Genomic DNA, 25911 nt, shown 5'->3' with positions numbered 1-25911 from the left:
TCTATCTATCTATCTATCTATCTATCATCATTTATACTTAATTCTCTTAGCCAGCCACCAGCCATGCGTGGGGATGTGGCAAGGCTATGCGTGCCAGCAAAGGAGGCACCTGATTGGCTGGGCCGTTATTCACCAAACCGGAAGCTAATGGCGGCGGCAAGGAGAGGCAGGCGAGGCGGTGGCATTGTGGAGGCGGCGGCGGGCCTGGCCTCAGTGGGGAGGCAGCGGCAGTGGGCCTGGCCATGGCGGGGAGGCAGCAGCGGCGGGCCCAGCCACGGTGGGGAGGTGGCAGCAGCGAGGAGGTGGTGACGGGCCCAGCCGCCAGGGTGAGGAGGTGGCGGCAGGAGGGGATGGGCCGGCTTGAAAGTCAGCCAGAAACCGCGGGGCTACTCCAGGCATTTGCTCATATCCACCCTGTTAATCATCAGCAACCTCACTGAAAATAATGGGACAAATTAACCGGTCCTACTAATTTCAATGGGAGTACTCAGTGCTAATTTTCTGAAGCCTGTCAGTCAGGCTGAGGGGCGGGAGTATGGTGATCTTCAGCACATAGCCAGCCAATCAAGACCAGAGTAGGAGGATCTTCTCCCTCCTCCCTCCCTTTCTGCAGGGGACACATAGCTGAGAACATGTTGGCTTCAAGTGAGTGATCCTCAGATGTGGAACAAGTAGTGTGGAGAGGAAGGAGGGCTCTACTAACCCCTGTTGAGAACCACTGGACTAGAAGATCTCTGATGCCTTCCAAATCTGACCGTCTCTGATTCTATCCAGGGTTCAAACCCTGCCATCTGCTGCCAAAAATAAACTTGGCAGGGCCTGAGTTTCTGCCAGTCAGAGCAGGCAATGCTGCACTCACACACTCAACGCCTGACTCAGTATAAGACAGCTTCAAACGTTTGTATGTGTTGAAGTTGCATCAGATAAAACACCAGCCTAACAATGAATGGCACAACACCTCCACAAGTGGTTGATCAAATCTAAGCAGCGATAAAGCAACTTTCAAATGCAGCCCCAAGGGACTTAACAATTGCATCTTTTCTGCATCCATCTAAAAACAAGAGGTCAGCCCTGGCTTGGCATCTGATAAAGAGGAGGGCACTGTAAAAAGAGTCACTAGTGGACCCACTATAAGAAAAAGAGAAAAGGTCCGTCTAGGCCACCCTCCTGTTTCTAGCAGCTGCCAGCCAGATGCCTCCTGGTTCATCTTCAACATCTAAGGTAAACTGCCTCTGGACCTGAGGGTTCCCTTTAGCTATCCTGTCTCATAGCCCTTGATACTGATGGGGGTGCTTCTGCCCTGTGGTCCACTGGTTGCACACACAGGCCTATTGTGCCTGATTTTAGAGGTGCCCTGGGGGCTGGTAGTGATTTGGGAACCAAGTTGTGTTAATGGGTCTAAAGTGACCTCCCTAGAGGTCACCAAAGGACTTCATCTTAGTGATCAGTTGCTGACATCTTGTGAGCATAAAACACTGGGCTGGTTATGGAATGTGTCCAGTTTATGCTGGGATCTGTGGAAGTGGTTTATAATTCTGTGTAAACGGAAAACATATCTGTTTTCTACACCAGCTAAAAGATCCCAATCGTTAATTTTTTTTAAAAAACCCAGTGTTTGCTTTTCTAACATTAGCTGCTTTGGTCCTGGCAATGGGATCAAACCTCAACTGAACTTTAGTTCATAACTGTCCCTTGGATCTAACTGGTGGATTTTAAAACTGGATTTCTGTAAAGAGAACCCAAATGGGCATATTGTTTTTGTTTTGTTTTTGCTAATGTTGTATGCAGAAGTTCCTAACCTGGGGTCTCCAGATGCTGGACCCAACCATAATGGTGACCAAGGATGATGGGAGTTGTAGTCCAACAACATCTGAAGACGCTCAGGTCAACTAACCCTGTTCTAGAGAAAGAATTCCTGCACTGTACAAGTGTTAAGGACATTGTTGTTATCACCACCACTTCATTCTGCAGATGTGGACTAGCATATTTGAATACTCTTCCACATGACGGGGCAGGGAATTCCCTCCACATGGAAAACTAGGTTCTAGCCCAGCCTTCCTCTTTGCATGTTTACCTTCTGGGTACTGGATTTGGAGGGTGGATTGTATACAGGAGAATTCTAAATCTCTTCACATAGAAAATGGGCTTCCCATGGCAAAAGCCAAGCTGGAAATCTTTTCTCACCTGGTAGTTTGCTATCCCAAGGGAGTTTTAATGTTTCTTGATCATGCCCCTGCTCCCCACAAAAACCTGTTCACATAGGAAACTTGCAGAGGGGGAAATGGGTTACGGCTTAGCCTTCTTACCCAGGTGCTAGCTTTCTGAATTCAGAGATATTTTATATACATTTGCACTCATTCTCTATAGGAAGAGCAGCCACATCATAGTGCAGGGTGTGTTAGTATCCTACACAGATTGCTTTCTATGTGGAGATTATTTTGTGGTACAGAGGGGTCAGCACAGATGCTAAAATAAGCATTTTTTTAAAAAGCTAGCCACAATCATATTACTGCAAGGATGGTAATACAATTGTGGCTTAAAAAAAAAATTAGGATCTTAATGTTTTGTATGCCAGTTGATACTGGCCAGGACCAATATAATCATCATCATCTTCTTTTTGGAGCATACATTTCAGTTCATTCCTAGAAGAAAAACTACCATGCCAGAGTGCTTTTTAAAAAAAAAATGTGTTGAGGGAATATTTTAGGGCCTTTGGCCACGACAGTAGGGGATTATGGGAGCTGTAGTCCCACAATATCTGGGGACCAAAGTTTGATAACCCCTGTTTTAGGTTTTATTGCAACTCAGGCTAGTTCCCCCCCCCCCTTTAAAAAAAGGAATCTATTTAAACTATCCCACAAAATAAGAGAAAAAACAGCATAGGAGAGTGCCGCAGGGATTTCCCCTGCCGTGCAGGAGCCTCCGCCTCGATGAGACCTAGCGCCTTGATTCGCCCTCCAGACTCCTCTCGCAGACCGACTGAGCGTAGCCTCCTTCCCGTCGCCCTGACAACGCCGCGCCGCCGCCTCCAAAATCACCGCCTCCTTCCACTTCTCCCCGTTTCGCCATTGGTGTAGCTGCCCCCTGATGGACTCATGGGCCGGCACGCTCCCATTGGTTGTGGCGGCCGCCTGTCTCTAGTCCCCACCGCCTTGACGGAGGGCTTCCGCTTCCGGCGTGGAGGCGGAGAAGCGAAAGGCAGACGCGCAGGGGGGCCGGGCCGAGCCGAGCCGAGCGCGGCGGCAGACGAGGCGGCGACGGGCGCTCGCGAGAGGGAGACCGAGCCCGAGCGAGCCATGAGGAGACGACGGCGAGAAGAAGCAGGAGCGGAGCCCTGAGGGGAGCCCGCCCAGGCCAGGCCCGAAGCCGGGAGGGAAGGAGAGCAAGGCAGGCGCCGAAGGAGGGAGAGACGCAGGCCGGGCCCAGCCATGGACAATCAGGTGAGGAACGGCGCCTGCGCACAAGGAAAGGGGAGGCGCTGCCGCCTCCTGGGGGCTCCTCCCCGCCCATTGGGGCGTGGCTTACTTCTGGGGGCGTGGCAGCCTGCCAGTGGGAGGAGCCCCGGAGCCTGGGCCCCACCTCCATGGGCGTGGTCGTCTGCCATGGGTGGGGCCAATGTGCCTGAGAGTTTGCCCCCACTCCTTTCCTTGGGGGGGGGGGTGTTCTTCCAGAGAGAGGGACTGCTGCCTTTGTTTCCCTCCACACACACCCTTCCCATTAGCTCCTTCAAAGCTGGTTTCTTCTCCCCAAATAAAGGATACCCAGCAGCCAAGCACCTCACCCTGTCAGGAAGAAGCACTGGGGGTGTGCAATATGCTCCCCAAGGGAGAGGGCTGAAGGGGATGGGTCTGTAGCAGGTAGAACTGGAGCAGACATCTGCCTGAAACCCTGGAGAGATGTTGCCAACCAGTGTAGACAGTACTGAGCTAGACAGACTAATCACCTCACCAGAAGAAAGCTTGTATTGAGAGGTCAAAGCTTTGTAATAGCACACTAGTCTTGCATCCAGAAGGTCCCAACTTCAGTTCCTGGCAGCATCTCCTGGTAGGGCTGGGGAATACCCCTGCCTGAAATCCTGGAAAACTACTCTCTGTCAGTGTAGAAAATACTGAGCTAGATGAACCAAGGGTCTGACTCAGTAGGCGGCAGCTTTGCAGTTTAGAGGACGGCCTGTAGCTTAGTCGTAGAGCTTTACATACAGAAGGGCCCCAGGTTCAGTCCCTAGCAACATCTCCAGGTAGGGCTGGGAAAGGCTCCTACCTGAAACCTTGGAGAGCTGCTGCCAGTCAGAGCAGACAATACTGAGCAAGTTGGGCCAAGACTCTGATTCAGTATAATACAGCTTCTTATGTTCCTTGGACAGGAGGGATTTGACTTTGGAAGGCTGGTGGCTGCTTCCTCCACCTTTTTAAAAAAACATGGATTAAGTGGTCCCTCCAGATGTGAAGAGCTGGGTACAATGTTGCCCTCACCATCACCTCTCCCAAAATAAAGGTCCTTGGCAAATGAGGGGGAGGGCTTGGTTGCCTTTAGCAGCTTGGCCCTTCCCCCAGGGGATGTCTGGGGGTGGGGTGAGAGCAGCCACCACCTCCTCCTCACATTGGCTGATATCTGATTTCCCCACAGATATTCCCCAGGCAAAATGACGGGGTGGGGGTTGGAGTTGGTTGTATGTGGAAGCTTAGTCTCTCCTTGCTCTCAGTGGAGGAAGGAGTCTGCACTTCCAGGGGCAGGTGCTACTTTCTTATCTAGGCACACCCCAAGTTGGGGGGTGGCATTCACTGTTCCCTCTAGGTGTGCTCACATGTGCCCGCTCACAAGTTTTCTGATGTCCGCTCAGTTAATTTTAGATCCTGCTCAGGTTGAATTAGGAAGGCCCCATTCTGAATGCATGTGCGCACACAGTGCCTTGATATTGCCAGCCAGAACAAAACTCATTCCATACAGAGATGAAAAAAATTAGAGGGACCACTGGTGGCATTGGGCCTTGCTTGTATTTGAGAGCTAGGTGACCCCTCACGTTATGAGGGGCAGGGGCACAAGAGCAGCCACTTACACACGTACACACCCCTACCTTAAACTGATGATACTTGGTGTTGATGTAGCGCTGTGTTTAGAGTGCTTCACAGATATTAGCTTGTTCCAGTCACAATAATTCTGTAAGGTCAACCTGTATTATTTCTCCCATCTTGGGAAGGATGCTGAGGGCATACCAGAGGCAATATTCGAACTGGGACGTCATCATATATAGCTCAGATTCTCCACCATATGCTGAGCATGTTTATGAGAGGAGGAAGAGGCTGAAGGGCCTGATTGGAGGCTGGGTGGCTTCTCCCCCATCAGTGTGGGAGAGGGTTGTAGGGAGGGGGCAGTGACCCCACAGAGAATACCCTAAGGAATTCTTACTGGATGTGGCTGAAGCATGTCCTGTTCTCCCCCCACCCCTTGGGCTGATCTGTCTTGTCTAAGCACAGGTGCAGCTGGCATGCTAACTTCTGGCCATGGCTGCCACCTGGGCATCCAGGTACAAGGTAGGAGCTAGGCTTGGAAACTGAATGTTCAAGGGGAGCGTGTTGTTCCTCTATCCCCAGTTCTGCAGCTGGGCACACTTCCATCTTGGCTGGATTAAGCCAGTTTGTTTGCCTTGTTCCAACCAGATTTAAATTCCTGTGCAGGTATAATGCTTACACGAGTTGCACATATTTCATATATATATATATATATATATATATATATATATATATATATATAAATTTTTTCCCTTCTCCCCTCCTAACGATTTAACTGTGGTGCTTGGGCTAGGATATTGAGAGGTAGAGTTATTTAATAAAAATTTTATTTCTCCCAGGCAGCCCTGATTCTGTTCTAAGTTTGTTATGAGAAGCACATTTACTCTTCCCCCCGCCACTCAAATGCCCATCACTGAGTCCTGTAATTTTGCCAAGTGTCCACTGTGACTCCTCAAGGCCTGGTATCTACATGTGTAAAGCTGCTTTAGCCTCGATGACTCATGGACATGAAATTCCCAGACCAAACCACGAAAGACGGAAGCATGCCATTTTCACAGGCAGGTTCTAGACCTCTCCCAGGCTACCAACAAAATTGAAAATCATGGAAAAAATCATAAATGAAAACTCCCCCATTGGGAAAGCATGGTTAGAGTTCAAACAAACTTTGGCAGTTTTCTTGGATACTTTTAGTCACAGAAAGTCTGGACTTTGTGGTACAGGAGGCACGCTTGCAAACTGCAAGATATTTTACTAGTATCACTAGCAAATCTCAGCATGTAAAGGTTGCTGAGATAAGATATACGAGGTGCTGTCAATACTTAGTGTGTTTTCTAAACTCTAATTAGCCTGGCATGTGATTTGTGTAATGAACATGTCTGGGTGTGCGCACGCTTGCTGTGTATTGCATTCTATTAATACACACCTATTACGTATCAGGGTTAGATTTATATCAGGCCTTGACAAATTTAATTTGGATTTAGGAGCCAGACAATGGACACTTGACAAAATTACTGGACTTTGATGATAGACATTGTGTGGGGGAGAGGGGAGATGTGCTTCAATTTGTCCCCTTTACAAATAATGTAATTAGAACAGAAATTGGGCTGCCTGGGACAAACAAAGACTTGATTAAATAACTCTGCCTCTGAATATCCTAGTCTAGGTGCCACAGTTACATTTCTATTGGGTATTGGGATGTGTTGAACCCTGGGTTCATATTTACTGTCTTACAGCATATGCATACAGTATCTCTCTGTGTGTTGGTGTGCACTCTAACATCATTTGGGGTACATAAAAACATGCCACGCATTCCATGTGTATAGTTGGGGGTGATGCCAAGTCCACTGTAGTAGTAGTAGAAACAGTGATATGTTTTACAAGTGGACCGTTTTGCCTTCTCGGGCCGGTTTGCACCTGCTTTTTCTTGCTTTAAGACTTGCATGTGTGAATGGGCCCATTGCAGCTCTGTGTGCCTTTTAAATCTCTCCTCAAGTGCAACATTTGTCGACAGAATCGCTTCTCCTGTGCCAAGGCCTGGGTCATGCTGTTCTTGTCTCTTAGTGACCATGCACTTGGGCACTTGGCAGCTGGGAGTGTGAATGGACTCCCTTGACAAGTGTTGCTTTTTCAGGTGATGTGAGGACGTGGGACGCTTCAGCCCACCGTGCTAGATCTGCGGTGGATCTCTTACATGCACAGGTCACCAGATGGTGCCATCGCCACATGGTGTGCTCTGTGTGCATGTGTATATGGCACCGTTCACCAAAGAGTTACATGTGTGGAAAATACACACACTCTGCTTGGAAATGGCCCAGGGTAGAGTTGGGGGCAGAGGGGTTGGACCACAAAAGTTCAGGTTCAGTTCTCTGGTTTCAGTGCTTGGTGGCTGGCTGGGGGCAAGGCGCAGGCTCTCAGCCTGATTGACCTCACAGTGGGACACCCCTCCCCCCATATACATACACACGAACATGATATTTGGGGAATTCTGATGGTAATTGTGTTGTCATGAGCCTGCTTCCTCAGGTTTGACTCATCCCTGTTCAGTTGCTTCATACATTGGTACAGACAAAGCTGTCTTCTATCAAGTCAGACCATTGGCCCATATAACTCAGGAGGATTGTCTTCTCTGACTGGCAGCAGCTCTCCAGGGCTTCCGACAGGGGTCTCTCCCAGCCGTACCTGGAGATGCTGCCAGGGACTGAACCTGGGACCTTCTGCGTGCAAGGCAGGGGCTCTTCCACTGAGCTCTGGCCCCATCATTGAACAGAGGAAGTTGTCTTCTATTGAGTTGGGCTTTGGGCCCATCTTGCTCAGTGTTGCCTGCACTGACTGGCAGCAGCTCTCCAGGCTTTCGGGCAAGGATATTTTCCAACCCCAGCTAGAGATGTCAGGAATTGAATCTGGGCCCTTCCTCACGCAAAGCAGTTGCTGTACCACTGAGCTCTGGCCCCATCCCTCTAAACAACGTGGATTACTAAAAATGGACTCGGGTACAAGAGAGAGCATGTACACTTTTTTCTGCTGGGTCAGTTCAGTCTTTGGAAAGTACCACAGAGGCAGATGGGCAAATGCCTTTGGGTCCTTCCATTTTTAAGTCTTAAGGGTGACTTGCACTCACAAGCTTCAGATATGTGTTTGCCCTTTGGACAATGCGGTGGAAGCTCACGCCATACTTGAAGCTACTCGAGGGAGAGAGATATACGTTGTGGGGAAATTAATGGAAGAACTTCCGGGAAATGTTCTGATGCCCTGAATAAGTTGTGATTTGATTTTGCATGTTTGTTTGACTTCTGCATTAGTAAACAAAACTTTAAAAGTAATTTTTTGTGCTGCATAAATATTTCAAACTTTTTCCTGATAGTCATTGAAAGATTTGGTTGTTTTAAAGAAAACCAATAAAAGACAGTTAATTCAGTTCAGATGTTATTTTCAAAGCTTTATATAGATATTATTTGTACTGAAATCCTTATAAAACCTTTAAGACAACTTACAAACATTTCCAATACAAACATTTCCAGTCTCCCCTTTATATAAATGCTCCCAAATTCTCCAGCTTAGTGAAGGAAATGAGGCACTCATTTTATTGTGGTCTTGCCCCAAGTCAATATAGAAAGATCTTTGCTTTAGCTCTTGATGGAAGAGCATTTCTAGATCAAGCACACTGTATGATTTCAATAGGGGATTTTAGTAGGCAGACAAGAGTCTATCAAGAAAACGTGTCTGCCATGACTGATCTGCTTGTTGGGGAACCTCTGATAAACTTCCAAGGTTCCCCTGAATACAGTTTGAAAGCCTCTATTATTGGGTGGTTCTCAGATTTAGCTAAATTGGGCCAGAACATCTCCTGTTAAAAAACGTACATTTAGAGCAAGGCTGTCTACAGATGAACATACCTTTCCCTTTCTTCAGCTCATGACCCATTCGGGAAGCATTTAAGCAATAAGATAGAAACTATATTGACTCTTAAGAGTTGAAGTGGTGGTTTGTCAGAGAAATCCAAATATATATGGTGAAGGTGGCGGTTTGTCAGAGAAATCCAAATATATATGGTGGTTCACAGAAAACAGGACTAGTCTGAGAGATATAGGCCACCTCCAGCCTCAGAGGCAAGATGTCTCTGAATATCAATTGCAGGGCAGCAACAGCAGAAGTGAGGGCATGCCCTCTCCTCTTGCCTGTGGGCTTCTTGGAGGCATCTGGTGGGCCACTGTGTGACACAGGATGCTGGACTGAATGGGCCTTGAGCTTGATCCAGCAGGGCTGTCCTTATGGTTGGGTTGGCTCTTCTTGTTAAAACCGTGCTGTAATCAACTTCACCCCTATCCTATTCCAATCCTCCACTGAACGTCTTCCTTTCCCTTTCTAGTGCACGGTCCAGGTGAAGTTGGAGCTGGGGCACCGTGCCCAGTTGCGAAAGAAGCCCACCACCGAGGGGTTCACCCATGACTGGATGGTATTTGTGCGTGGCCCGGAGCAGTTTGAGATTCAGCACTTTGTGGAGAGGGTGGTCTTTCGGCTACATCAGAGCTTCCCTAAACCGAAACGTGGTGAGTGTGTGTGCTTGTGCGTGCACAGTGTCAGCAGTGGGTGGTATGTGGTTTCCTTTACACAGTATAAGGACTGTGCAAACGTGTGTTTCTCTGGGCTACCGGGAAGCATTAGGCAGGCTAGTGTGGCAATCCGGATGCTGGACTAGGCAGACCTTTGCCCTGGTCCAGCCTACCTTGCTTTTTCACTAGTATATAATCTGAAAACAGGAGTCCGCACAGCTTCCGGACTTGGGTAGGAAGCTTCAACTTTTTTATCTTCACGTGAATGAGCCTAATGCCTTTTTAGAAATGGAAACATTTCCATGGAAAATGTTCAACCCCACCCCTCTGCTCCCACTCAAAAATGTGCATTGGATTGGTAAACTCAAGCACCATGACTGAACCATGCTCTTCGAAATGTGGTGATAGTGTCTAGGGTTTTGAAAATTTGTTGTGTGTCAGGTTAGCTTATAAAAATAAACAAAAAAAACGGTTTATGGTAGTTCTCTCCCCCACCCCACCCCGCCAAATAGAGAAAGGTGGAGGGTTCCCAGGTAGAAGACCCGTGGACCGGGACTTAAATGATCAACATTGCCAAGGCAAGTTAGGGATGCTGCCTCCGGCTGTTTTTCCTCTTTAGCCAGCCCCTGAGTCCAGCTGGAACTTTGGGCGCAGGGGATGGGGCGGGGGAGGTTGACAGTGCCTACCAACTGGGCAAAGGGGCATCTTTTAAAGTGGTGACTTCCTGATATGTAGCAGGAGGAAAGCATCTGTCCCTATTCAGACCAGCATAACATCCCTCCCATTGGTTCTTATTGGCATCTCCCCTGTGTTTCTGTTTAGATGGTGAGCCTCTTTGGGACAGGGAACCATTTTCTCATACTTCTGCTGTGCAGGTCCATGATTTTTAAAAACTTTTTTTAAAAAATTTGATATTTTAAAAAATGTACACCAGATTATTATTTTTTACTTGATTTTTAAAAACCCAGTTCATGAAGAACCTAGGTCAAAGATACCATCATGAATATTACTCATAACTTCTAATTATATTTTATGAACATGTTAACAGCAGGACTACATGAATATGTTCTGTTCACTTTTGGTTTCACTTTCTATTCCCCTCCTGGTGCCTTTATATCCAAATTCCTCCTCCTTACGGGGGTGAGAGATAACAGACCTGATCAGTCCTATTCTGCAGGTGGTGTGCATGCAGCACGCACACACAGTCAAGCCTTTGCTCCCCTCCCGCCAAAAAAACCCCAAAGACAAAGGTTAATGAATGAATAGAAGATTTGTGGGGATGGAGTAGAGCTGAGCGAAGAGGAGGAATTTGGATATAAAGGCATTGGGAGGGGAATAGAAAGTGAAACCAAAAGTGAACAGAACATATTCATGTAGTCCTGAGGAAACTTTTTCTGATCATATCTTCCATTGTAGAATGGAAACAACTATCATGTCAGCAAGTCATAAGAGAGATCCCATTTGGGAATATTTTAATGAAGTTCCTGTACCTGTGGGTAAGAAAGGCATGCATGCAAAATGCAAACAGTGCAACAACAAAATGCAAGGTCTGGTTGCCCGAATGAAACAGCATTATGAGAAGTGTGTACCTACCTTCTAAAAATGAAATCTACATCAATCTCTAAATTTGTATTAATATTATATTGGACAACAAGAATGTATTTTTATAGTAAATGATTATTAAATAGAATCTTCCCAACTAGTAATTTAAAAGCTGATTAAATCGTTAAAATTGAGTCCTGTGAAGCGATTTAAATCGTGATTTATATCAAATCAACCCTGTTGCTGTGTAACCCTACTAAATGAGCAAAGAGACACCTTTTAAAGTGGCGATTCTCTTATATTTAGCAGGGGGAGAGCAACTGGCCCTATCCAACCCCAGCACAACATCCCTCCAGTGGCTGTTGCTGGTATCCGCCTTGTGTTTCTTTTTAGATTGTGAGGCCTTTGAGGACAGGGGGCCATCTTGTTTATGTATTATTTTCTATGTAAACCACTTTGAGAACTTTGGTTGAAGAGCGGTACATAAATCTTCTTAGTTGTCGTCATAGTAAGCTGCTTTGAGAATGTTTTTGTTGAAAAGCAACATATAAATATTTTAATGATAAATTCCATCAGGCAGTAAGGATTGTCCACTTTAATGTTGACACTAGCCCTATTCACATGTTATGTTGAACACTCACACAATGAGTGTGCAGAGTACAAAATGATCTCTACACAAGTACAGTTATTCACACATTAAGTTGACCTCAGGTGCCGCAGTACACTTCCTATTTGTCCCCTGTATTTGAGGAGCCGTACCCAGGTTCATTTTTAAAATGAATGCAGGTACAGTAATTCACACAAACACACGTACGAGTGTGCAGAACTCTGTACACTTGTAAAACATAAAGTCTGATATATGGCTGCTGTGCTTTAGGATTGTTTTATGAATACCATTTAGCATTCACGTAGGGCTTCAGAGGCCTTCAAATGCGTTACCTTGTAATCTTTACTGCAGCCCTCTGAGAGGTCGGTATTATGGTCCCCATTTTGCGTGGAGGGGAGGCAGGCAGAGAGTGGCTTGCCTATGGCCACCCAGTTTCTGGTCTCCCCTGCTTTTACTCTGTACTCGGATGTGTCTCATGCTGTTTCTCTGCTTTCTTTTGCAGTCTGCAAGGAGCCCCCTTACAAAGTGGAGGAATCTGGCTATGCTGGCTTCATCATGCCCATTGAAGTCTACTTCAAAAATAAGGTATTCTTCCCTTTTCTCCTTCTCCCTGCCACCCCTCCAGTTTAGTTCCTTGAAAACAAGGATGAACAACCAGCAGCCTCTAGGGCAAGTTTGGCCTCAAAAGGGCTCCCTTCAGCTGACCTTAGTTTGCCCACCAGATTTTAACCAAGCTGTGGTTAACCCGCAGCTTGCTCACAGCTTTCACTGGTAAGAAAGCACTGAGGCGGTTTGTGTATTATTTCATGTATATTGTACAGTATTGCACTCTCATGTACATTTTGGGCCAGTCACTGATCTCTTGTCCTAGCCAACCTCACAGGAGTGTTGTGAGAATAAACATAATCATGTATTATGTTTCCATTATCATAATTATGTATTATGTGTCTCTGGGCTCCTGAGCAGGATATAAATGTAGTAAATAAATGAAGGGCTGTCTTGATTTGCCTCTTGAGAAGACATTTTGCTGAAGCGCTCCTGTTACTCAGTTTCTGCCATCCACCCTCCCTGGCCACCTGGATGCCCTTGCACTTTGCACCATCCAAGTGCATTTTGTTACCCTTGTCAAGCCCTTCATGCTAGGAACTTTCCTCTTTGTAAACGGTGCATAAAAGGGAAGCTCTCTAAATCAGAATGAAAAACCAAACCAAAGAATCCAAAACAATGAGTGCCAAGCGATATAAAAGCTAACCATCTCAAGGATGGTTGACAAGGCAAGATTCTTCATCAGGTGTATTTTCACAAACTGGTACACACACAAGGAAAACTTCACAATTTCTTTCTTCATATTCTTCAAGCAAATATATTATTTTTGTACTATTTTTGTTCTGGATTATTTTGTTTCGTTTTTCCACTTTGTATCTGAGCCAAACTACCTGGAAGAAGGGGAGGGATTGTTTTTCTCCCCCCACCTCTGAGCATGTGGAGTATAGAGTGCAGTCATGTTTGTTTTGACCCCCTAAATCAGGGGTCAGACTGCAGTCCTCCTGCAGATGTTGGCTTCCAACTCCCATCATTCCTGGCTACAGGCAGTTGTTACTGGGGATGATGGAAATTGTGGTCCAGCAACAGTTGGGGGGCTTCAGTTTATGACCCCTGCCCTAAATAGTTTGGGACCTGAACATCTAAAGGACTACATCCTCTCATGTGAACCTGCCCAGACATGCAGGTCTTCAGCTGAAGCCAGGCTCTAGATTCTTCCATTTCTGAGGTGAGTTGGGCAGCTACCCAGAACATGGCCTTCTCTGTGGAGGCCTCCCAGATTATGGAATTGCTTTCTCAGATAGATTCATCTGGCACCTACTTTCTTTTCTTGCAGGCAAATAGCTGTGTATGATTGATTGGGCTGAGCTAAACTGTATATCTCTGTGTACTAGACCAGGGGTTCTCAAACTTTGATCCCCAGATTTTGTTGGACTACAACTCCCATCATCTCCAGCCACAGTGGCCAAAGGCCATTGTGCTGGGGATGATGGGAATTGAAGCCCAGCAACATCTGGGGACCCAAGTTCGAGAACCCCTTTGCCAAACTGAGTTTGTGGTTTTAATTTTTAATATGATTTTAAGCTGTGTGTTGGGCCAGTTGTAGTCAGAAAGCAGGATGCTTTCTTTGTTTATTACTAACCCCTGGTCCTTCACGAGGCTTTTGCTACTTTTGTTCCAGGAGGAGCCGAAAAGAGTTTGCTTTACATATGACCTTTTCCTGAACCTTGAGGGGAACCCACCCGTCAACCACCTGCGTTGTGAGAAACTGACCTTCAACAACCCTACCAATGAGTTCCGTCGCAAGCTGATCAAGGCCGGAGGGGTGAGTCACCTGGGTTCCCAGCATTGGTGTGGTTTGGGAGAGGTGCTGTTACTGCACTCAGTTCTCCTGATAGTGAAATTCAGTCTGTGGGTGGAACCGGGAGAGAATGCGGGCGGGTCTTATTGACTGGCCTCTGGATATGTTTGCATTGTTATCAGTACATTTGTGGGCACAATTTCAAGTAGTGGTTTTACCGTTAAAGCAGGAGTTCTCAAAGTGAGGGTCGTGACCTCCTGGGGAGAAGAGAGGCCAGTCACGGGCAACTTAAAAGGGGGCTTCTTAGGAGCTGTTGGGAGGCAGGAGCCTTACCGATGTCTCCAAGGCGTAGGGATGGTCAAGGGTGATGGGAAGCAGGTAGAGAGGCAGGAGCCACATAGAGGTGGCCACCCGGTTTCTTTGCCACATACAAAGCCAAGGTCAAGCACAGCATCAGTGCAAGTCTATATTGCAGCAGGCCCTTTCTGAAAATAGGTGTTCCCTCCTGGGTGTGAGTGAAGGGGGAACTTTCTCTTTTAAGCTTCTGCCTGTCACCTTCTGTTTTTGCAAGTATTTATGATAAATGCCGTTGTTATTTTAGAAAAATCTTTTGCCTGATTGATTGGAGACACTTTTTCATGGACTAAATTTTGCAGTCCTACTGAAAAAGTTTGCTTTTGGAATGTTTCAGGAGCAAGAACTATCTGCCTTCCTAGGAGGCCACCCACTGCATTTCTTCATGAGTCTGCGTTCTAGGTGGTCCTCCTCTGAAGGCAGGTAACTCTGAATAAGAATGATCTGCCCCCAGAGAGGCTGGCTGGACGGAGGCGAGGCCAGGACAATGAATCAGGTAGAGACTGTAGGCAGCCTCCTCTGTGGATTATTACTTTGGGGCACCTCTAATGATGTGTTTCATTTCCCACAGCACACCAGCGGTTCTGTTGGCATGCAGCTTAGGAACTTAAGAGTAGGGCATGAAGGCTTGTCCAGTGACAACTAGATGTAGAAGCAGGTTAATACTTAATAACTAATTCGTACTTCCTTCGTAGATGATGGTAATGCCAGAAGGAGCCGAAACCGTGTCCAGGCCCAGTCCGGACTACCCCATGTTGCCCACAATACCACTCTCTGCCTTCTCCGATCCTAAAAAGACCAAGCCGTCCCATGGGTCAAAGGTGGGTCACTTTGGAGGAATGAGAGAGGATGTGTGCTTGTGCTTGCATTTTCAAGTGTACTTCCAAAACCATGAGACTTGCTTAAAAGTCTCTAAATGTGCTTTAAAAAGTTGTGATTCCATACAGAAATAGTGAAAGAAACCTCCATGCTAGCTCCTGCCATGAGGAAGCAAACTCCATGCCCCTCACTAAGCCTTTCCACCTGTGCTTCTCCATCACAGATCGCCCTTGTTCCCAGAATTCCCAGCAACCATGCCCTAGGTCCCACCCACCTGGTGTACTGATTGGCTGCCCTGGAGTTCACCAGCCTGTCTGTCGAGACAAGGGTTCACTTTTTGAAAACTCTTTAGAGGGAGGGGAGGCTGTTTTCAAGTCCCAGCAGTTGCCCAGAGAGAACCCCAAATCCTGGAGGGGCAGGAGGAGTGTCCCCTTGCACCCAGCTGAACCCACTCCCCCCCCCCAAAAAACACCACTGAAATATTCTTAGATTAAACTTACATTCTTCTTTCTCCTTTTGCACAGTCTTACCCCTAATTTAGTGTCAGCCTCTCTAAGTGGCAGGGAAGAGAAAGGGTAGAGATAAATGAATTCCTTCTTGCTGCTTCCATAAGAATGAAGACAGATTCTGTATGCATCCCTTCTCGAACCCTCCTTGTACATCTCTTCTTGAACTTCTAGGGCTCCACCCTTCACCCTGACTTAAATCTTTTTTTCTTTGGGTGAACATGACCAGATCTCTCAGCTTTCTTTGATATGTCTTTACTACTACTATGGATAGTTATATACCACTCTTCAACCAAAGTTCTCGAGGCAGTTTACATAGAAGAATACATAATGCATAAATAAGATGGCCCCCTGTCCCCAAAGGGCTCACAATCTCAAACAAACACACAAGGCAGATACCAGCAGCAGCCACTGGAGGGGTGTTGTGCTGGGGTTGGATAGGGCCAGTTGCTCTCCCCCTGCTAAACATAAGAGAATTACCACTTTAAAGGGTGTCTCTCAGCTCAATTAGCAGGGGTTGCTTGGTTTTGATCTTTTGTTCCTTCTGTACTCTTTCTAATTTGTCAATATCCTCCTTCAGTTCTGCTGCCACCCCAAAGCAAACACACAACCGCAAGTTCAGTCTTCTGCAGTGCACGGAATGTGTTTTGTTCTGAGCAGCAGTATCAAGGCGTTTTGTGTGTCTGTACATTCAGAGTGGGGCTAAAATTAACTGAGCAGTCATCAAGAAACTTGTGTGCATGCGTATGCCTTGGAGGGAGCACTGGTCCTGTGTACTCTGCAGTTCTAGCTCTCAGAAAGACTGCAGCTCAGTGGTGGAGCATTTGCCTTGAGTGCAGGTTCAATCCCTGACCCTGACATCTCCAGGGAAGGCTAGGAAAGATTGTTTCCTGCCGGGAACCCTGGAGACCCTAACCAGCTCCAGGGTAGACAGGCCTGGTCTAGAAGGATGGAGAGTCTTCCTCGGTATATGGCAACTTCCTGTGCTCTTTGTAGGGAATGGGGCCATAATCTGCTTGGCATACAGAAAGTCCCAGGTGTAATCCCTGGCAGCATTTCTGGGTGGGACTGTGAGGGTTTTCCCTGCGTCGGAGTGTCTTGGCTGCCAGCACTCAGATCTAAACTGGCAGGATCCAGGATCAGAAATCCACGACTCCCCCATCTTGCCTGTGTAGTAGCGTGGAGTCCTCTCTTTTAGTGACGTGAGAGAGGAAAGTATAATGACAGGGTTTATTGTTGAGACACAGGCACTTAAAAGCATAATGGTTACAAGGTTACAGATGTACATAAGCGTAGTGGTTTCAGGATAAGATCTTATTTCCTGTAAATTATAGCTTACAGCATTGCAGGTATTTTCCAGATGTCACCCAGTTAAGCATCTGTCTTTCCTTTACTCTTCTCCACAAGGGGGAGCTTGTTGTCTTCAACCTGCCTCCCCTCTCTGGAGTTTCAGGTCTTTTCCTGAACAGGTAATAGGCTTCCTACAGCAGAGAGCAGATTTGTCCTCTGCCTCTCCTTAAGCCTCACTTCTCTCTTCTCCAGAGAAGTCCCTCCTTCTTGTTCACAACTATTTTTTTGATCCAAGCCTCCAGTCCACCTTCTTAACTTTCTGACTGTCCCCCTTCTCTCTCTCTCTCTCTGTCTCTCTGTCTCTCTCTCTCTCTCTCTCTGCCCTTCCTGCAGGGGTCTCACTAAAGCTGCTGCCCCCAATCAATCTCCTGCACAGAGTTGCACATTGCTACAAACATAAATTCCAAAACACATATAACAACCCAACAAATTTAACAAGCCATACTGAAAACATGCAAGCCATCACAGAGACTGCTGCCTGAAACCTTGGAGAGCTGCTGCCAGTCAGTATACATAGGAAGCTGCTGGATATGAATACGATGAATATTTTATATACCACTTTTCAACAAAAGATCCCAAAGCGGTTTGCATAGATATAAATAAATGAAATGGCCCCCTGTCCCCAAAAGGGCTCACAATCTAAAAAATAAACACAAGATAGACACCAGCAACAGCCACTGGAGGGATACTGTGCTGGGGTGGATAGGGCCAGTTGCTCTCCCCCTGCTCAATAAAGAGAATCGCCACTTTGAAAAGGTGCCTCTTTGCTTAGTTAGCAGGGGACTAAGTCGGAGTCAGATCAATTGTCCATCGAGCTCAGTGTTGTCTATCCAGACTGGCAGTGGCTTCTCCGAGGCGCCACGCCGGGCGCCCGGGGTCCGCGGCGATGTCGGCAGGAATCTCTCAGCCCTATATTGGAGATGCTGCCAGGGAGGGAACTTGGAGCCTTCTGCATGCAAGCAGGAAGGTGCTCTTCCCAGAACGGCCCCATCCCTGAAAGGGAATATCTTCCAGTGCTCACACATGTCATCTCCCCTTCAAAAGCAAACCAGGCCAGACTCTGCTTAGCAAAAGGGACAATTCCTGCTTCCTACCACAAGACCAGTTCTCCTCTCCTCAGTCTTGAACTAGATGGACCAAAGGTCTGACTTGGTGTAAGGCAACTTCCCGTGTTCCTTTGTCTGCCCTGTAGAGCTGCTGCCAAAGTAGACAATACTGAGCTAGATGGACCAAGGTTCTGGCTCAGTAGAAGGCAGCTTCCACGGTTCCTCAGTCTTTCTTCATTAAATAGCCCAGGATTTTTCCTCCTGAGTGATGCATTTTCCCTGATGAGGTCTGTCTCCCCTTTCCCGGGTCTTAGGAGGCGAGCAAAGACGGCAGCAAAACCTCCAAGCACCACAAGGTGACCCGGGAGCACCGAGAGAGGCCCAGGAAAGACTCTGAGAGCAAGAACTCCTCCCGGGACCCCGAAAGGGAGCCGAGCAAACCCGCCAAGGACTCCTCGCGGAAGCCCGCTGAAAACAAGGCCCCCAAGGAGGAGAAGCCCATCCCAAAAGCCGCTTTCAAGGAGCCCAAGCTGGCCCTGAAGGAGGCCAAGCTGGAGAACACCTCTCCCAAGGGTGGCCCCCCGCAGCCGGAGCTGAAGCCTTCCAGCAAGCGGCCCGCGACCGTGGAGTCCCCGAAACCCAGTGCCAAAAAGCCCAAGAAGAGCAGCTCCAAGGGGCCCAAGACCGTCCCGGCCACCTCCCCTCGGACCCCGTATGCCGAGAAGAAGCCAGCCAAGGAGAAGCCCAGCGCCAAAGCGGAGAAGGTGAAGCCAGAAAGCGAAGCCAAGGCCATCAAAAAGCCCCTGGAGGTGGCATTTGTGGTAGCAGAGGAGTCCAACTCGGAGGACGAAGCCTCTTTGAAATCAGAGGTGAGGAGCCGGCAAGGCCTGGTGAGCAGTTCTGGCCCGTCCTGCATCTGGGTGCTCCTTTCTCCAGTGTCTTTCGCAGGCAGTGGGGCTGAGGAAGAGGCTGACTAGTGGGGAATGAGAAGCAGATTTTGGGATTCGTGGGCCTCTCAGAATGCTGTAGTGCAGAGGTTCCCAACAGGGAGGACGAGTACCCCAGGGGGTTACTCCGAGCTCTCCTGCCTCCCTGCTCTTTGTTCCCATTCTGAGGATCGCCAGCTTGAAGCCGGCACGTGCCCAGCATTTTGTCTGCTGCAGAATGGGAGCTGAAGATCTTCTTCCTCTGCTCCTGATTGGCTGGCTAAGTGCTAAAGCTCAGCATACCCCTCCCCTCAGCCTGGCAGGCCTCGGGAGATTAGCACAGAACCCCCATTGAGATTAGTCCGGCAAGTAAACTTGCCCCATTAATTTCAATAAAGCTGCTTATGAGTAACTTAGTGTGGTTGTGAGACCGTGACTAGAGTAGCCTGTTTCACTAACTGTAACGCAGAAGTGTGTGTGTGTGTTACACATATGAACCTGTGTGTTTAATTTTCTCTCCCTCTCTCCTCTCTAATGTTTCAGTTACGAGACTCCAGTTACTGGCTTGCATCTAGACTAAGTTACTCATGAGTACTCCCATCAGTGAGACTACGTATAAGTAACTTGATCTGTTGGAAAGCCAGTGACTAGAGTCATTTGTCTCGTGACTTTAATGCGTAAGTGTACATGTGTGTACGCACACAGATAACTTCTCTATGGGGTACTTGAGCTGAATGCTTGCGACTGGAGGGGTACACTGGTTTTAAAAGGTTGGAAATCCCTGCTCTAGTGAATGCCAGTAAGTACCAGGGCTCTTCAAGGGCGATGCAGAAGTGCAGAGAAACCCAGAGTCAGCCACGCAAAGAATTGGGAGGCCAGTGCATCCAGGAAGGGGAGACCAAGAGAACTGTGGTATCATTGTGGCAGGGGGCAGCTGCCAAGTTGTCTCACGAACAGGGCAGCCGCAGACATTTCCTGCTCCCTTTTCCAGCTCTAGGCTAGAGAAGAGCTCTAGGGAAGATCCCCACACCCCCGCTGCTTTGAGCTGACCCTGCCCTGCATTTGTTGGGTGCGGCCCAAGGTCAGAGACCGGACTCCACCCTTTGGGGAGGGGCCTGGCTGCTGCAGAGAGTTGGTTTTGCAGACCTCTGCTTCAGACCCATCATCCTGGCATGTGCTGCTCATGGCCACTTTTTGTACTCCTGTTACTTTTGACTCTTCCTGAGCTGGGATTTAGAGGTGTGCTCGAGCTGACGTTAAGGAAGAAAATGGGGAGTGAGAGAAGGCAGCAGTGGCACTCTTACCCCTGGACCTCGGGGCGGACGTCCAGGGTTTCCACACCCCCTGGGGCCCCCCAGATCCCCTTTAGTCTGTCCTGGGTGGTGTGGCCACCTCTGGCCTGCATTGTGCCCGGCGACAGAGTGTGATTCTGACCCATGCCGGGTGCTTTAGAGACAGAGGGGAAAGAAATATGTGGGATGGGAATATGTTAAGTTGCGTGTTAAAATGTTTCCGCTGCTGTATATTTGCATAAATATACCTGTTTTATATTCTTGCATTCTTGTGAGTTCAGTTGGTGTGTGTATGTATGTATGTATGTATGTATGTATGTATGTATGTATGTATGTATGTATTTATTTGTGGCCTCAAGCACCCTTGTGTTAAAAATACTGTCTTTGTCACAGTGTGTGTAGGGGGATGGTGCTTGCAACATGGGGGGGGGGGGGTGTTGCTTCAAAGGCCTTTAGGTCCAGACTCCAAAATTACCTAAATGCACCTCTGGGAGGCAGGGTCTAGATATGATAGAGGCCTACGGGGTAGGATGAGGGATCAGTTTCCTTCTGTCCTCCGAAACGTGGTTACAAGTCACTGGGCCCAGTCTGTCAATCACCAGTGCCAGTTGGGCCACTGGGTTTTTGTACCGCTTCTGATGTGTGAAGAGTTCCAGTCTGGTTCTTTTTAGGTTTATTCTTTTATTTGTTAAAGCAAATAAGTCTCTCTCACTGATGTTTGGAGATCACAAACTGTAGGCAGAGTAACCCAGCTTTCCCACCCCAAACCTTTGAACCAAAGGGGAAGGAGGGGCTGCAGAAAGTGGGGGAGACCCAGCCAAGAGAAGGCGAAGGTGTGGGGAGATGAGGGAAGGAGGGAGAGACAGCAGTACCAGAAGGTGAGATCAATATCACTGCTGAGACTGAGAGGAAGACCACTCTTGTAGAGGTGGAAGGTATTGGGATTACCCTTCCTGTTGGAGGTCACTTTTTCTGAGCACAGAGATCAGATAGATTGGTCCACTTTCAGAGGGAGGCTTGCAGATCCTCCTAACTGCTGCCCCCCTGCCAGCCTCTCACTGTGGGAGAGCTGGTCTTGTAGCAGCAAGCATGAATTGTCCCCTTTGGGTTCCAAATTCCCTCCCTGGCAGCATCTCCAAGATCGGACAAGATTTTTAAGGGAGGAGAGCTGGTCTTGTGGTAGCAAGCATGACTTGTCCCCTTAGCTAAGCAGGGTCCGCCCTGGTTGCATATGAATGGGAGACTTGATGTGTGAGCACTATAAGATATTCCCCTTTGGGGTTGGAGCTGCTCTGGGAAGAGCATCTAGGCTCCAAGTTCCCTCCCTGGCAGCATCTCCAAGGTAGGGCTGAGAGAGGTTCCTGCCTGCAACCTTGGAGAAGCCACTGCCAGTCTGTGAAGACAATACTGAGCTAGATGGACCAATGGTCTGACTCAATATATGGCAGCTTCCTATGTTCCTGTGTTAAGATCTACCTTGTTTTGCACTTGGATGGGTGACTACATGTGAGTGCTGTAAGATTAGGGGATGGGGCTGCTCTGGGAAGAGCATCTGCGTGCTTGCATGCAGAAGGTTCCAAGTTCCCTCTCTAGCATCTCCAGATAGGGCTAAGAGAGATTCCTGCCTGCAACCTTGGAGAAGCCGCTGCCAGTCTGGTTAGACATAAGAACACAACATAAGAACAGCCCTGCTGGATCAGGCCCAAGGCCCATACTGAGCTAGATGGACCAAGGGTCTGACTTAGTATAAGGCAGCTTCCTGTGTTCCTTTGAGATTGGGGGTGGTGGGTTTCTGACTTTATCTCTCAAATGGACTGATGGATTAAGATTCTTCTCGCTTTTCTTCCCTTTCTGTGGGGGGTGAAGTCTGCTCCATCCAGTCCTTCCAATTCCAGCTCTGACTCCAGCTCTGACTCTGATTTCGAGCCATCTCAGAACCACAGCCAAGGTGCGTTGCTGTTTGGAAACCCCACGTGAGTCTTGATGTCTGCTAAGCATCCAATGCCCAAGTATGGGATTAATTAATAATGATGATATAATAAATTACCGTATTTACCTGAATCCAAGACTAGATTTTTCCCCAAGCTCTTTGATGTTAGAAATCAGAAGGTCATCTTAAATTCAAAGTCCTCTTCCTTTTGGGGTAAATACAGTCAACCTGTATTTTTAAGGAGGTCGTCTTAAATCCAGAGACCCCTTCTATTCTAGTAAATACAGTAATAAGATAGCATTTCCGAGTTTTCCAAGTGTTTTGCATACAGTGTCTCAACAGTCTGCAAGGTAGGCTGGTATGATTATCCCCATTTTGCAGATGTTGGAACTGAGGTTGAGAATGACTGGTCTGCCTAGTAAGATCTCCCTGATCTGCAGCTCGGTCTCTTTACTGCTGAGTTTCCACCAAGATAGATTCAAGAGCCCTGTCCATCGTTTCTGTGCCGGGTTGAGTTTTCACTGGGGCCTTTTGTCTCACTTAAAAGTTGTGCTGCTCGACCGGTGCAGCCCTGGCTTACAGCTGGTCCTTGAACCAGCTCCTGGTAGGTTTCAAGATAGGCCCTGACTGAGGCTCACTCAGGTGATCAGAGGTAACCATGTGCCAAACGGTAACGTCAGGCTGCCCTGCTTATTTCTTTATTTGCTTGGGCTAAATGTCAATGCACTTTTCAACCGTACCCATTCTTCAGCAGTTCACAGTCATAGTACAGCAATGCTCAGAAATCTTATATGAGTTTCCGAAAGAGTTGGAAATGTTGTTATCCTTATGGACGCATAACCGGAGTTCCAGCAGGCAAGAGGGAGGAACCAGCAGACTCGGGTTAACCTGCAGATATGTCAGTTTCACAAAAACCGGGGGCGGGGGGACCTAAGGGAGACGACCCTCTCCCCAAACTGCTCCAGTGCAGCTCATTGGAGTGGAATGTTCGCCTGCTCAGGGGAAGTTAATAGACAAGCAGGTATGCAGAGCTAATAAAGCTCTGTGGTGAGCCGGGGGGTGGAGATGAGGGCTTGAACAAAAAGAGCAGGAAGTTTCTCAGCTGGAAGAATACTCCCTCAAGATAGTCACAAGAACATGAAAAGGAGGATGTTGCAGGATATTGATTTGTCAAATGATCGAGCTGCATGTTCTGATAAGTTACCACTTGGTGGTTGATAGTTTGAGTTACCCTCTGCAGGGGCCACACAGGTAGCAGAAATGTAGAGGACAACAAATGTGGATCCACCACAGCAGCAAATGTTATGATGTAATTAATCCACAACTGAGTATAATCATACCATATAATTTATTACTATAGAGTCTACCTTTTAGCCCTGCAGACTGTGGTGAAAATACTAATTTATTTTACTCACTCTAGTACTAATTTCACTAATTAATCATAGTACTTAGCATTCATAGTCTATGTTTTAGAGTGTCCAGTGGGCTCCTCTTAAGTATCTTGCTATAATCTTTTCAGCAAGCCTATAAGGTAGGTTAGTGTTGCAATATCCCCATATCGCAGGTACAAGTGTCATCACTGAGTGGTGACATTCAATTTGAGGCTTCCCGATTATGAAGTTCAGCCATGGTGCAAAGGGTAATCCTGTCTTGCACAACTTGAGTGTTCAGAGGATTTTACATGTGCTATCTCGGTATTCCTTGCTGCTGCTACTATGGATATTTATATAGCACTCTTTAACCAAAGTTCTCCAAGTGGTTTACGTAGAAAAATATATAATACATAAATAAGATGGTCCCAATGCGATCACAGTCTAGAAATGTACATAAGGCAAATACCAGCAACAGCCACTGGAGGGATACTGTGCTGGGATTGAATGGGACTCTCCCCCTGCTAAGTATAGGAGAATCGCCACTTTAAAAGCTGTCTCTTTGCTCAGTTGCTCACAACAGCCCTGTGGGGTAGATGGGTACCGCAGTGGAGCTTGGAGAAGCGAAGTTGCCCCTAACCAGCTTGAAGAAGCGAACTTGCCCCAGAGAGGGTGAACATGCCTGGTTCATTACTCTCAGCTGCTGTACTTTATCGACTCTCTGCTATAGAGATGCATTTTCCTGTTCTTCTCCCCATACCCCGACCCTTTAAAATGAGGGCATAGATGGAGAATGATGTCAGGAAATGCTCATTCACCTTCCTTATTAGTTTTCGTCTACATTTCTATCCCGCTCTTCCTCCAAGCAGCCCACAGCAGTGTATTTGGTTATTCTCACAACAGCCCTGTGATGTAGGTTAGGCTAAGAGAGAAGTGACTGGCCCAGAGTCGCTCAGTGAGTTTCAAGGCTGAACAGGAATTTGATGCCGGGTCTTCCCAGTCTAACTCTAACCACTGCACCACACTGGCTCTTGTGATTTGTCACTCCCCACTGGATCAGACACCAGAGGTGCCTTTCTCTCTGTCCACTGTTGGCCAGGAGGCTCACCCCAATATTTCAGTGTTCACAGGAGATCTCATACCTCAAATACCAATGCCCCGCAGGTGTGTGAGACCAGGGGTCCCCAACCTTGGATCCCTGGATGTTGTTGGACTACATCTCCTATCATCCCCAGTCCCAGTGGCCTTTGGGAATTGTAGTTCAACAACATCTGAGGCCCCTAGGGTGGCAATGCCTGCTCTAGGAGCCATCCAGTTGACCCAGGGTCACCCACTGCTTCACATGCACAAGAGTGGACTGGGTGGCAGGCACCCATAAGCCGCATGGCACAGCTCAAACCTTTTTTGCTGCAAGCCCATTCAAACTCCTTTTCCTGGCTTCTGACTGGCAGGGCCGCTGCGTTCCATGGTTGAGGACCTGCAGTCGGAAGAGTCGGACGACGACGACAGCTCTTCTGGGGAAGAGGCGGCTGTCAAGGCGACCCCCATCAGCAGGGATACCAGGTGAGGGCAGCTGGCTTTCCTCTCGGGACTCTGCCAGAAAGTTTCACATCTCTCCATACAGGGGGGAGCTTGAAGGGTCAATGGGTCTTTTGCTCCCTGGAAGTCTGGGGTCAGGTTATCGGCCACTTGACCAGCCGCCCCTTAAAGTGCTTCCCACGTGGTGCTGTGATGAATTTGGTGACCTGGTGTGGCCAGGGTGCTGTGTTGTCCTTTGCATTTAAGCAAACAAGGGAAGGTGGCCCCCTGGATGCTGCATCTTGGCTAGAGTGTGCAGAGTTTGCACAGAGCTGTTTGCTTTGCACAAGACTGCATTCTGCTGGGGGGAGCAAGAGAGGAAAGGACTTGCTGTATTTACAGCACCAGAGTCCCGCCAGCCTTTCTAGCGACCTGCTCAGCCCTACAGCCTTCTGGGGCCCGAGAGTTAATTTGGCATGGTTGAGAACTGTCCTTGGCTGTGGAGGTGCTGAACCCAAAGACCAGAAGCTTGTGTTTTTGCTTTACAGTGTGGTTGTATCATTTGTTTTGTAAACCACCGCGAGATGTTGGCATGTGGCAATGTAGACATGTAATAAATAAGTAAATAAATGTCATAAAAATCAAATTTAAATTAAAACCAGCTTTCTGGGGGTGCGGGATTTCTCTTGCAAATTGCATGTGCATTTGGTATGTGTCCTACAATAGAAGAGTGTGTCCAAATGCAGCC

At 47.8% G+C, this 25911-nt stretch overlaps 1 protein-coding gene across 4 annotated transcripts in view; it reads left to right on the top strand.

Moving 5' to 3' along the window:
• Positions 1-3161: 3161 nt before the first annotated feature.
• MLLT1 (MLLT1 super elongation complex subunit) overlaps positions 3162-25911 on the top strand; it is a 40302-nt gene continuing 17552 nt past the window's right edge. For 3 of the 4 annotated variants that reach the window (XM_053297875.1, XM_053297871.1, XM_053297872.1), the window contains exons 1-8: positions 3162-3440; positions 9376-9556; positions 12211-12293; positions 13933-14076; positions 15102-15227; positions 18442-19017; positions 22212-22293; positions 25097-25208. In XM_053297875.1, the coding sequence (XP_053153850.1) occupies positions 3429-3440; positions 9376-9556; positions 12211-12293; positions 13933-14076; positions 15102-15227; positions 18442-19017; positions 22212-22293; positions 25097-25208 (1316 nt within the window). In that variant the 5' untranslated portion in view covers positions 3162-3428. The remainder of the gene's footprint in view (positions 3441-9375; positions 9557-12210; positions 12294-13932; positions 14077-15101; positions 15228-18441; positions 19018-22211; positions 22294-25096; positions 25209-25911) is intronic. The other variant, XM_053297873.1, reaches the window with a different exon arrangement.

This window comes from Hemicordylus capensis, chromosome 2, assembly GCF_027244095.1.
Source record: "Hemicordylus capensis ecotype Gifberg chromosome 2, rHemCap1.1.pri, whole genome shotgun sequence".
NCBI classification, from domain to species: Eukaryota; Metazoa; Chordata; class Lepidosauria; order Squamata; family Cordylidae; genus Hemicordylus; species Hemicordylus capensis.
This window is presented reverse-complemented; position numbering and strand designations above follow the sequence as displayed.